This window comes from Scomber japonicus, chromosome 21, assembly GCF_027409825.1.
Source record: "Scomber japonicus isolate fScoJap1 chromosome 21, fScoJap1.pri, whole genome shotgun sequence".
In the NCBI taxonomy this organism is placed as follows: Eukaryota; Metazoa; Chordata; class Actinopteri; order Scombriformes; family Scombridae; genus Scomber; species Scomber japonicus.
This window is the reverse complement of record NC_070598.1, coordinates 22,655,754-22,668,155: the sequence shown is the minus strand read 5'-3', so window position 1 is coordinate 22,668,155 and position 12,402 is coordinate 22,655,754. Positions and strand designations below refer to the sequence as shown.

At 38.7% G+C, this 12,402-nt stretch overlaps 1 protein-coding gene and 1 pseudogene across 1 annotated transcript; both read right to left on the bottom strand.

Annotated features, from left to right (window-relative positions):
- Positions 1 to 1,690: 1,690 nt before the first annotated feature.
- Positions 1,691 to 4,199, bottom strand: LOC128382220 (C-C chemokine receptor type 1-like). The gene is made up of 2 exons (XM_053342207.1): positions 4,021 to 4,199; positions 1,691 to 2,833 (listed from the first exon to the last, which is right to left on the bottom strand). Exons 1-2 carry the CDS (start codon positions 4,197 to 4,199, stop codon positions 1,957 to 1,959), a joined length of 1,056 nt encoding a protein of 351 aa, XP_053198182.1. The 3' UTR covers positions 1,691 to 1,956.
- Positions 4,200 to 6,701: 2,502 nt separating this feature from the next.
- Positions 6,702 to 10,504, bottom strand: LOC128382224 (C-C chemokine receptor type 3-like; annotated as a pseudogene).
- Between the last annotated feature and the right edge of the window lie 1,898 nt (positions 10,505 to 12,402).

Genomic DNA, 12,402 nt, shown 5'->3' with positions numbered 1-12,402 from the left:
ATCATCTTCAATGCAATAATGTCAGGCACTTCTAAGTTTACCTTGGCCTTGACTTTGCTCATGACATACCAGAGAAAAATGGATTGAAAGACCTCTTATCTGGAAGCATTACTTTGTGCTGAAGCTGCTATTCATTCTTGGCAGCTGGATTTTTTTCCCCTCCCCTCTCCCTCTCCTCTAGTGGAAAGAATGGTAGACATTTAAGCCAGGGTAACAATTTATCACTGGGCAGCACACAGGGTGATATTTAGCAGTGCCAGTGAAGGAAAAATTAGGCACTGAGTTAAGAGGGGTGTTTGGCAGGTGATCTGCAAAAGTTTTAAAGCAGAGGCCATGCTAAGAATAAACTTTGGAAATGTTATAAATGAGTGTGTTTGCGGGTGTTCTCAATATTCACATGTGGAGGCCAAATCTTCTCTCTCAAATGTTGTATTTGTTGACATTTCCATATATGACTATGAAATGTATGCCATTTTCCCAATATGGAGTAATCGGGGTGACTACACTTTAATTTGCAACACTGACAGTACTAAATGGTCTGACGCAGTTTCATCACTGTTTCGATGTTCACTGGAAGTGTGTTTCAGTGTATTTTTAGTGTCCTGGCTTGTTTAGATGTGGTATCATGGTTTGTGGTTGCTGTCAAATGCTCGCATCCTGTCTTTCATGATGAAGACTCTGTAGTGATCACAAGACATTGATTTAATCTGTATTGCAGCCACTTACTCTGCATGTTGGTTAAGGTAGTAGTTATGTACTAATATCAAATTTCATTCTACTTCCAGTATCTGATCACAGACACAGAAATGCTTCTAAATGTAAGCACACTGTGGATTTGGCTGCATTAAACCATGGTATATTCCATCATGGAGAAAAATAGTTTAGAAAGAGTGAATACATTACATCTGTTCCTAAATCTATACATCTATACACCCGTCAAAACTAGAACAGATGTTTAAAAACAATCTTTTTTGTATACAAAGCTGTAAATGGCCTTAAAGACATACTGAGATGATACAAACCAGCAGGAACTGTCAGGTCCACAGACAGTGAACCCCACGTATTCACCGTATTAACTCTAAAGCATAAGGCTAGATTGGTACCACTAGGGGCCCCTGGGCACTGAAGCTCAACTTTTATTCCAACTGGGTAATACTGCCGTCAGGTGGAAACCTTGTAAGTCATATTTGGTTTTGGACATACCAGGTTTCTGACAAGTGACCATAATCATCAGTATCAGGAGAATTGGTGAAGCTTTGCCCGTATGGTAGAACCAGCCATACTAAACCAGGGGAGGCTGGCTTTTGTATTTTTGCTCCATTCTTATGTAATGACATTAAACCCTGATGCCTTGATACATATGTATCTTCTGTACTTGCACTGTTATGATTGTGTTGTAGTTTCAGTGATGTTTTTGGTGCTTTCTCACAGTTTTATTTCCAAGTAAAAATATGCATTACATGAAATGTGACCAACTTGCTAGAGAATAAAACATCACTGTACAATATTAGCTGACATGATTCATTATAAACAGAACAAATAACAAGAACATGAACAACAACAAGATTAAACCAATGACCATATCAGAGCCGATATAGATACAGGCATGGAAAATGAGCTAAAGTGTAGTCTGACTTATCTAGAAAAATATAGGTGTGAATATTTCAAACAGGATAATGACTAATGATTATTAAATTATTTAACTTTGACCACAACCAGGACACCTTGGAACATTATTTCACATTATTTCTTAAAAATGGAGTTTCTCAGCTTTAAATGTAGAGCTTTATTCATCAACTTCTCACTACTAGAGGACAGTAAGTCTTCCAACCAGTTTGTAAATGAACCACCAGTGATCTATCTCTTCCTGTGGTTTTGGGAGTAGCTAACTGACATATGGATGTTGTAATGGTTTATATTTTGGCTTCACTTCTGCTACAGACAGCATTATATTCTTCAGAGTTTGTCACTGCTCAATTCATTTTGTGTAGTTTTTGTGGACATATTACTTCTGCTGACCTGATCGACAGAAATATACTTCTTTAACCCTGGGAAGCGTTTTACCATCATCTGTCTGAAGTAGTTTTGGAACTTTTTCCCAACAAATGTATAGAAGATGGGACTGATGCAGAAGTAAATGTAGGCAAGATTACGAGTGACTTGATCTGCATAACCCCTCCTCTTCCTTTCCTCACAGGTCTGGTGTCCATGGTCAGTCAGTAGTACAACATTGTATGGGATCCAGGAAATAAAAAATAACAGGACAATGACAAATATCAACCTGACTGTCTTAAACTTGGTAACTAATTTGGATGATATGATAGTGATAGCAATCCTAACATAGCAGTACACAATAACAATCAGAGGAAAGAGCAAGAAAAGAAAAAGCTGAATGTAAAATGCAGAATTTCTCAGATGGGTTACAGTAGTAGTATCTGCGAGGTTACCAGGAAATTCCTGACAGAGTGTTGCTTTGTCAACGTCGTAATAAAAACTTCTGTGTAGAATCATGGATGGGATGCACGCCAGACTGCTGACCAGCCACACCACAGCACAGCAGAGAAATGCGTAGCGTTGACTTCTCATTCGTGGTGCACCCAAGGAGTAAACGACTGCAAGGTGTCGGTCAAAGGTCAGGAGAGCCAGAAACAGGACAGAACTGTATAAGCCCAGGTAGTAGACACTGCCTACAATCTTGCACATTACGTTGCCAAAGATCCAGTTAGAGAGCTGATTGTACACTCCCAGGAATGGAAGGCTGCTCATGAAGATCAAGGAGGACATCACTAGGTTCAGCAGCAAAATGTTGGTCACAGTGGTCAGCCTCTCAAACCTAACAAATGACCATTTACATTGTTAAATGTTGAAAAAATAGACTATTACAACCATTTTTAACAGCAACTTCCAAACTGTGGATTGGTTGGTGGCACTGAAGTAAATGTAGGCATCTTTAGCATCCATTTTAGAAAAGTGTACTTACTAGATAAACTAAGTGGTGGTGGCCTACTGGGGTGCATTATATTGATTGGCGTTCCTAATATTTTGCCCCTCTCATGTATGTGACCATGCACTGCACAGGCTTCACTAACTAGACAGAAACTGTTTGAGAGCAGTCTATGAAGTATCTGTGCTCATGGTGTGTAGATGACTGTATGTTCACACACACACACATTTGTTAAATTGAATTAAATTGCAGTGTATTGCAGTTATATAATTACACAGGCTGACATCATGATTACGATTGCAATTACATTAATTAGGCAGCACTATTTTGCAGTATGTAATAATACAACAGCCCTACATAATACCTTCATAAACGTTATCAATTTTTAACATTCTACTTCATGGTCATTTTGGAGGCTGTATTTTGTGTTGCTGGTATATTATAGAACACTGTACTTTGGGGTATTCAGATATGCTTCCTAACTAATTTACACCAATGAGTGTGGCTAAAATGGTGCTTCACTTGCATTATGAATACTCAATTGTAAAAACATATATCTGAAATGTATGTAATCCATAACTGCTAATTCTGGACTTCTTAAACGTATAATCCTGATGTTTTTAATGAAATCAAACCCCATTTTTTATGCTGTGTTTGGTCAGCATTTTTGAGCAATAGCTATTCAATGGAATTATATTCAGTAACCAGCACTACAGTTTCTAATCTTATCTCAGTGATATCAGCCTCACTGTTTACTCTCCTAACACTGTATCAGAGCTGTAGCAGCTGTTTTTCTGTTGTATATTTAACTAAATATTTCACTAGTGTTTGCTGCCCCCAGAATTCTGGGACTGTAGTATTAAATCACACTTGTTGCTGAATTGTAATGATTACAACTTTAATTTATTCCTATTACACATTTTAATACAGTAATTCACAGGTAATTATAGTAAGGGTTGTGTGTACTTTACAAGTTTTCAAATGATACATTTACTTCCTCTAATTTCTTTAAACTGTTAAACCAACAATTAGTTTCATATTCTTTCATTTCTGCTGAGTTTTGTTTGTCCACTCACCGATGGATGATGGCCAGGACCAGCCCGTTGCCAACCAGACTGAAGAGAAACATGAAGTAGTAGATGAAGGAAATTTGAGCTCCCAGATAGTTTGCACCGTCACTACTACATGGTCCTACTGGTACAATGCTACTGTCACTGTAATTGTAATCGTAATCATCCAATGTTGTAGTTTCCATCTTCTCCTCAAATGTAAGCAGGGAAATCTGTGAGAAACACAAATGTAACAGTCATATATACAACATTCACAACATGATGCAGTGATGCAGTCAGTATCAAAGTAACACTGTAAAATTAGCAGCTGTATAGTAGAATATGAGAACTATCAATATCTGCATGCATGCAAATAAGAAGAGCGAGAAAACAATCCCTTTAACTGAGAACCTCCAAGGAGCCTCAGAGGTAAATCAGATGTTTGTGGGAATGAGGATCAGGCTAAGCTGAGCTGACTTACCACCTGGCCAGCAGAGAAGCTTCTCCTTGTTGTCTGACTCTGAGGACCAGAGAGCTGTCTGACTCCCAGCTCCTCTCAAGTCACTCTATAATAAGTCAGTTGGATAGAGGAAGGAAGTACCAAAAAAGTGTGTTTGTGTGTGTGTGCGTGTCTTCTCCACCGTGCTGATGGCGGTGCTGAGCAGCAGTTCAGTGTAAGTGAAGATGAATAAATGATAAATAAACTGATTGTTACAATTATAGCATCAGATGATGATTATTTTACTGACCTGTTGATTTTGTATGCTTATGCCAACCACAGAGGGGTGATAGAGTTCTGTGTACAGGTGTGATTCTAAGCATGAAGGCTGCACACTGGACTGCAAGTGAGTGTATAATATTCTTTTCAAAATGTATACTGAGTTCTTTGGGAAGAATCTGTAAAGAATATATTTTTAGTATAAATGTATATTTTTCAGTTAACTGATGTTATTCAATATAAAAAGCTGTTATGTGGCAGGAGAAATGTATTTATTTGTGTTTTATTTTCTTTTTATGTAGGAATGTAGTCGCTACTGTTGTCTGTTGATACTAAAGGTTAAAGTTCACTAGATTAAGTTAGCTGTAAGAGAGAGTGGGCTAGAGTTTACTGTAAATGTTACTACTGGCTGGCTGGGGAAAGGGGGGGGGTTGTTCTTATGGTGTGCATCAAAGCCCATAATTATGTGATTAATGCTGTCCCTATTTGAGTACAGGCCTGGAATAAAATAACCTACAATAAAAAAAAAATGCTGTGTCCGGTCCCATCCGTTATGATCAGGCCATAAAGGATATATTTATCATTTATTAATTAATTTATTTGTTTTAAATGCTGCAAAATCTAAATAAATAAATAAATAATACAGCTATTAAAAAAAGCAAACAAAAGAAACACACAAAAAGTTGACCAAGGCATAGGGTGGCTTCAAATGGCTGTATGAATTCCCTATTAAATGAACTGGCAAATGTAGCAGGTGTTGAGTGTTTGAGAGAGGTACGCTTCACCCCTCCCCAGGTCCAATAGTGCTTTCCTCTCTCGTCTCCTTCTCTGTGCCTATGTCAACCTGATGATGCTCCATTCTGCTGCTGCACTTGATCAATGCCCCACTCTGCTTCATCTCTGTGTCACCGGCTTCCTGGCAGTCCCCCCCCCCCCCCTCCTGACTCCAACCCGACTTCCGCTCTGCACGCCCGCACTCTCTCTGCTAACAACGCCGACACTGGGAAGGGAAGTAGAAACCCGCCTGCCCGCACCACCAAATCACCACCATCCTTCCTGAGCTGTCTGGTGTTTCTAATCCCCCCCTTCTAATTGTCAATCAGCCTGTGCCTATACACACATACTAAGAAGAGATGGAACCAACACACACACCCTGTGACAACTGACATGATTCATTATCAACAGAACTGATAAAAAAGAACATTAACAATAAAATTAAACCAATGACAAAATCAGAGCGGATCTAGATACAGGCATGAAAAAATGAGTGTGACTCACTGCTTTGGAAGAGCTCCCTTTATTTTATTTATTTTTCGTTACAAATTATACTGATATTTTGGTGAGGATCAAACTGAAGTGTAGTCAGGAAAAGTTGTCAGAGATACAGATACACAATGAAAAATTAAAAATGAGAGTTTAGGCTGTATGGCAAAAATACAGAGCAAGCTACTTTTTGCATAACATCCAAAAGTCTTTTAAACACACACATCAACACATAATACATTTTGCTGAGATATGTAACGACTAAGTAACTATGGATTTCTTCCCCCTTAATTACGTACAAAAATCCAACGTTTGATGCAGTTAACTCTATAACATTGGTGCACAATTTGCAACTTCCTGAGGGATCAGTGTAAGTGTGGTCTGACCTATCTAACAGACATAGTTGTGAATACTTAAAACCACAATCAGGACACCATGGAACATTATTTCACATTATTTCTTGCAAATGGAGTTTCTCAGCTTTAAATGTAGAGCTTTATTCATCAATTTCTGGCCACTACACGACAGTAAGTCTCCCGAACCAGTTTGTAAATGAACCACCAGTGATCCATCTCTTCCTGTGATTAAGCTAAAACACATGATGATGTGGTCATGATGAAGAGGAAAAACTTTGTTTCGGGCGTAGATAACTGACATATGGACATTGTAATGGTTTATATTCTGGTTTCACTTCTGCTACAGGCAGCATTATATTTGTTTTTTTGTATTAGTTTGTTACTGCTCATTTATTTTGTGTACTTTTTGTGGACATATTACTTCTGCTGACCTGATCGACAGAAATATACTTATTCAACCCTGGGAAACGTTTTACCACCATCCGTCTGAAGTAGTTTTGGAACTTTTTCCCAACAAATGTATAGAAGATGGGACTGATGCAGAAGTAAATGTAGGCAAGATTACGAGTGACTTGTTCTGCATAACCCATCCTCTTCCTTTCCTCACAGGTCTGGTGTCCATGGTCAGTCAGTAGTACAACATTGTATGGGATCCAGGAAATAAAAAATAATAGGACAATGACAAATATCAACCTGACTGTCTTGAACTTGGTAACTAATTTGGATGATATGATAGTGATAGCAATCCTAACATAGCAGTACACAATAACAATCAGAGGAAAGAGCAAGAAAAGAAAAAGCTGAATGTAAAATGCAGAATTTCTCAGATGGTTTAGAGTAGTATCTGTCAAGTCACCAGTAAATTCCTGACAGAGTGTTGCTTTGTCAAGGCCGTAATAAAAAGTTCTGTGTAGAATCATGGATGGGATGCACGCCAGACTGCTGACCAGCCACACCACAGCACAGCAGAGTAATGCGTAGCGTTGACTTCTCATTCGTGGTGCACCCAAGGAGTAAACGACTGCAAGGTGTCGGTCAAAGGTCAGGAGAGCCAGAAACAGGACAGAACTGTATAAGCCCAGGAAGTAGACACTGCCTACAATCTTGCACATAACGTTGCCAAAGATCCAGTTAGAGAGCTGATTGTACACTCCCAGGAATGGAAGGCTGCTCATGAAGATCAAGGAGGACATCACTAGGTTCAGCAGCAAAATGTTGGTCACAGTGGTCAGCCTCTCAAACCTAACAAATGACCATATACATTGTTAAAGGTTGATGGAAAAAACAGCACAAGCATTTTTGACAGTAATATTTTGCAACTTCCAAACTGTGAATTGGTTGGTGGCACTGAAGTATTTCTAAGCATCTTTAGCATCCATTTTAGACAAGTGTGACTACTAGATAATCTTAAGGCACTTTTCAACTATACAGTTGTAGCACTACTCGGTTCGACTCGGCTTGGCAGAGCTGGTGACTCGGACTTAAGTCGTACTACACATTGACTTCGGACTCGACCTCAAAAGACTTCATACTTGACTCGGACTCGAAGCTGGAAACAATTTACCATTATTTTCATGTTATCATTTATATTCTCATTATTTATTATCTGTCATTCGTCTTCTCTGTTTGCATTTGGGAAGTGATCTCTGGCTGTGACTGAGGATGACAGTAAACACCAACATCACGCACGCGCCGTGTGTACGCGCGCATTTCGAGCAGGGCCCGTCTACTACTATATACTGTATTAGAAACTCTCTGATTTCAAGACAATGGCGAGTGAAAGAAGCCCAACAGGAGTCCCTTGGATCGTTACATTTGGCTACAATGCCTTCACGCAGTCAGCCAACAAACGGACAGCAGTGTGCAAAGTGTGAACAAGAAGATTTTTTTCAAGATTTTGGTTCAACCACTTCAAACTTCATCCGACATCTGAAAACGCACCCAGACCCGTCAGTCACTTGCTAATGTGAAAGACGTTAAAATTAGCAATTAGCTCTCAAACGAATATTAACGTTACATTCTTGCTGCTGGCCATATGATGTGACAGGCTGAGTTAACATTTCATAACGGTGTGCCAGAAGATTATTCTGTGACATCGTCTTAAGTTAAGTTACAGTAAGGTCATCCAGTGGCGTTATATGTGTAAAAAATTTGTGGAGCACCTACACATTTAATGCTTTATAAGAGTCATACCCAAGCAGCCTATTCTAGATATCAAGAAGGATATTTGTGTGTGTGTGTGAGAGAGAGAGAGAGAGAGAGAGAGAGAGAGAGAGAGAGAGAGAGAGAGAGAGAGAGAGAGAGAGAGAGAGAGAGAGAGAGAGAGAGAGAGAGAGAGAGAGAGAGAGAGAGAGAGAGAGAGAGAGAGAGAGATACTGTAATAATAATAATAACTAATAATAACTAATAATAACGGTTATTTCTTTTATTGTATTTTACAGCATTGTTAAAAAAAACTTTTGTTAAAGAAAAATACAGTTATGAAATTGAAACAATCCTTTATATTTTTTCCACATCACATTGCTGTAGATTCTAGTGAAACAATCATCAATACTGTCTTATATAGAGGATTTTATATAGCTTATAGAATTTGAAATTGATTTAGTGTTTACGAGAGTCTTGACACTTGACTTGGACTCTTAACCAGAGACTTGAGACTTGACTTGGACTTGACCCTCAAAGACTTGAGACTTGACTTGGACTTGCAAAAAATGACTTGTGAACACCTCTGCGGCTCGGTTCCAGGAACGACCTTTTCCATTACAAAGAAGTACCTACTCAACGTGGGCGGGGTCGTCATAGCACGGCTCCGCGAAACTGCTGTGACTTCGTTTTATAAGCGACACAAACACATAAACAATGGAGGACATGGAGGCGATGGTGTACTTGCTGCTGTATGTGGCTTTCTGTCACACACAAAGCAAGAAAATTGAGCTGTATGGCTGTAACGCTGTTGCTGGTATTTAAAAATGGTATTTAAATGGAATTTAAAAATTTGATTCTTGTGTGGGACGGCTCATGACTCTTGCAGTGACGACTGTCTGACCAATCAGTGGCCGGCAGTCTGTTGATGTCACATTTAGTATTGGTTCGGCTCACTTAGAACCTCAGCAGATCAGGTACTAAAAAAGTATCAGGTACCAGGTACTATCCCTAGTGAAAACGTAAAAAAAGTTGAGTCAAGCCAAGTAGTGCTAGAACTGAACTGTATCGTGGAAAAGCGCCATAAGTGGTGATGGCCTACTGGGGTGCATTATATTGATTGGTTTTCATAATATTTTGCCCCTCTCATGTGTGTAACCATGCACTGCACAGGCTTCACTGACTAGACAGAAACCAAGAGTAGTCTATGAAATATCTCTGCTCATGGTGCGTAGATGACCAAATGTTCTCACGTGCACATTAGTTAAATTGAATTAAATTGCAGTCTATTGCCGTTATATAATTGCACAGGCTGACATCATGATTATGAATGCGATTAGAATGGTAAATTTTCATGCAGCATGTAATGACACCACAGCCCTATATTATACCTTCATAAACATGATGAACAACAACATGAAGTTTTGGAGGCTGTACTTTGTATTGCTGTTAAATAAACACTGTAGTTGATGGTGTACAGCTACACTGTATCAGAGCTGTAGCAGCTGCTTTTCTGTTGTATATTTATCAGATTTTTTCACTAGTGATGCTGCCCCCAGAATTCTGGGACTGTATTTTCTGTTTTTTAAATTAATATTTTGGCAACAATAATAATAAAACACACACAAAAATAACGACAAAAGCAACCACAACAAAACTAAACAAAAAAGGAAAAAATGACTGGTACTGTAATATTAAATCACACTTGTTGCTGAATTGTAAGGATTACAACTGTAATTTACTCCTAGTACAGTTTCAATCATACAGTAATTCACAGGTAATTATAGTAAGGGTTGTGTGTACTACAAATTTTCAAATGGTACATTTGCTTCCTCATTTTTTGTTTGTCCACTCACCAATGGATGATGACCAGGACCAGCCCGTTGCCAACCAGACTGAAGAGAAACATGAAGTAGTAGATGAAGGAAATTTGAGCTCCCAGATAGTTTACATTTTCACTATCACATGGTTCAACTGGCTCCTCGTCATTGTAATAGCTACCGTTATAGTCATTATATGTTGTATTTTCCATGTTCTCCTCAAATGTAAGCAGAAGAAATCTGTGAGAAACACAAATGTAACAGTCATATAGACAGCATTCACAATATGATTCAGTCAGTATCAAAGTAACACTGTAAAATTAGCAGCTGTATAGTAGAATATGAGAACTATCAAGTTTTTTATGCATGCAAATGAAAAGAGCTGGAAAACAATCCCTTTAACTGAGAACCTCCAAGGAGCCTCAGAGGTAAATCAGATGTTTGTGGGAATGAGGATCAGGCTAAGCTGAGCTGACTTACCGCCTGGCCAGCAGAGAAGCTTCTCCTTGTTGTCTGACTCTGAGGACCAGAGAGCTATGTGACTCGGTTCAGTTCAAGTTCCTACATAACAAGTCAGCTAAATAGAGGAAGGAAGTGTCAAAAAAGAGTTTAGTTTAGTGGTTGTGAGAACCACAGCCTTAAAACAAAACAAACTCCACTCAAAGTGATGCCAACAGTCGTCATTGTTGAGCAGCATTTATTTATTGATAACTCCTACACAGTGACATGAAGTGAAAACTGCAATATAAAATCAATAAAGAAAAATAAATTACAGCATTGTCTCATTTTTGATTAACTTAAAACTCTACTAAAATAGCACCTAAAGACATGAATTACTTTAAACATACTTATTACATAGATTGAACAAATAATCCATAATATATGAAAGTTAACGTATGAATGATAAAGTACACCAGCTCATGACATTAATTAATCAGTCCTTCTTTGTGGATCTGAGTGGATTCCTTCTGAATCAGACATGTGGCTTCCCTGTACCTTTTCATTTCCTGGTCTGTCTGACAGGATGTGATGTGGTTTTCAAACTATCTTTATTCACAACCTAGATATACAACACAACACTTCAAAATAAACAAAAATACAAATCCAATTATTAACAACACAAAATTAGACCTTATGTCTTGTAGACACCACACTCCCTGCCTGACCTCGGTGAGGTCACTAAACCTTGTATACAAGGAGTCCAAATCAGGCTTTTTACCCCTCTTTTGGGAGAAGTAAAACAACTTCCACAATAGGTCTGAAGAATGTCTTCACAGTATCTTTGTCAGCTGTTTCAACCTCATCTTTCCCGTCCATCTTGGCAGTGATCCTAGCCACTGGCAAAGAATTGCATTCGGCCTGCTTTTCTCTGAGCAGAAGCACATCCCCAACTTTTAAGTTTTTGTGAAGCGCTGTCCACTTCTGTCTGTGTTGTAAGCAAGGTAGGTAATTCTCATCACCAGCGTGTCCAAAGCTGATTTGTGAGAGCTTGTATACATATCCTTCTCTGTGAGATCACCAGGAAGTGGTGGGTCTTTTGCATTATGAGTATTGATGGAAAGAGTATCAGAGGATTGTCCAGGTCGGTGGACACTGGTACAAGTGGTCTTACGTTCATAATGACAGTGACTTCTGCCATTAAAGTAGAGAGCACTTCATGGGTGAGATGAGTGTTTAGTTGGAGCAACATAGAATCTTGCAATGCCTATCATTCTCTCACATAAGCCCCCCATATAGAAAGCACTAGTTTAAAAAAACAAATACATTTCTTTATTGTTAAGGGTTGAATGAGCTCATTTTTTGTAACCTGTTTCTCTTCTGCTTGACTTGCACTCATTTGGATAGACCTGAAACTGCCAACCATACCGGAGGGTACCATTGGTTTATAAAGGGTCCCAGAGGAAAGTGCAAGGTATGATAGAACTGAACGGGTGTTTTCTGGTAGTTTAGCTTCTAAGTGTATGGAAGATAGTGCATCACTAAAATGTCTTTAAATAACTTTTTGATTGAATTGTAAATATTGGTATATATTGTGGACCAGGTATTAAAACTCCTGTGAAATAATTGATTACAAATTAGTAGGAGCTAGCGGAGGAGGCTGGAGTTCTGA

What these genes read in the sequence shown, in the direction of transcription:
- LOC128382220 (XM_053342207.1), bottom strand. Translation starts at nt 4,199, where the DNA reads ATGGAAACTACAACATTGGATGATTACGATTACAATTACAGTGACAGT. An exon ending in GTCCTGGCCATCATCCATCG is followed by an intron (nt 2,834 to 4,020) that starts GTGAGTGGACAA and finishes GTCATTTGTTAG; the next exon opens with GTTTGAGAGGCTGACCACTG.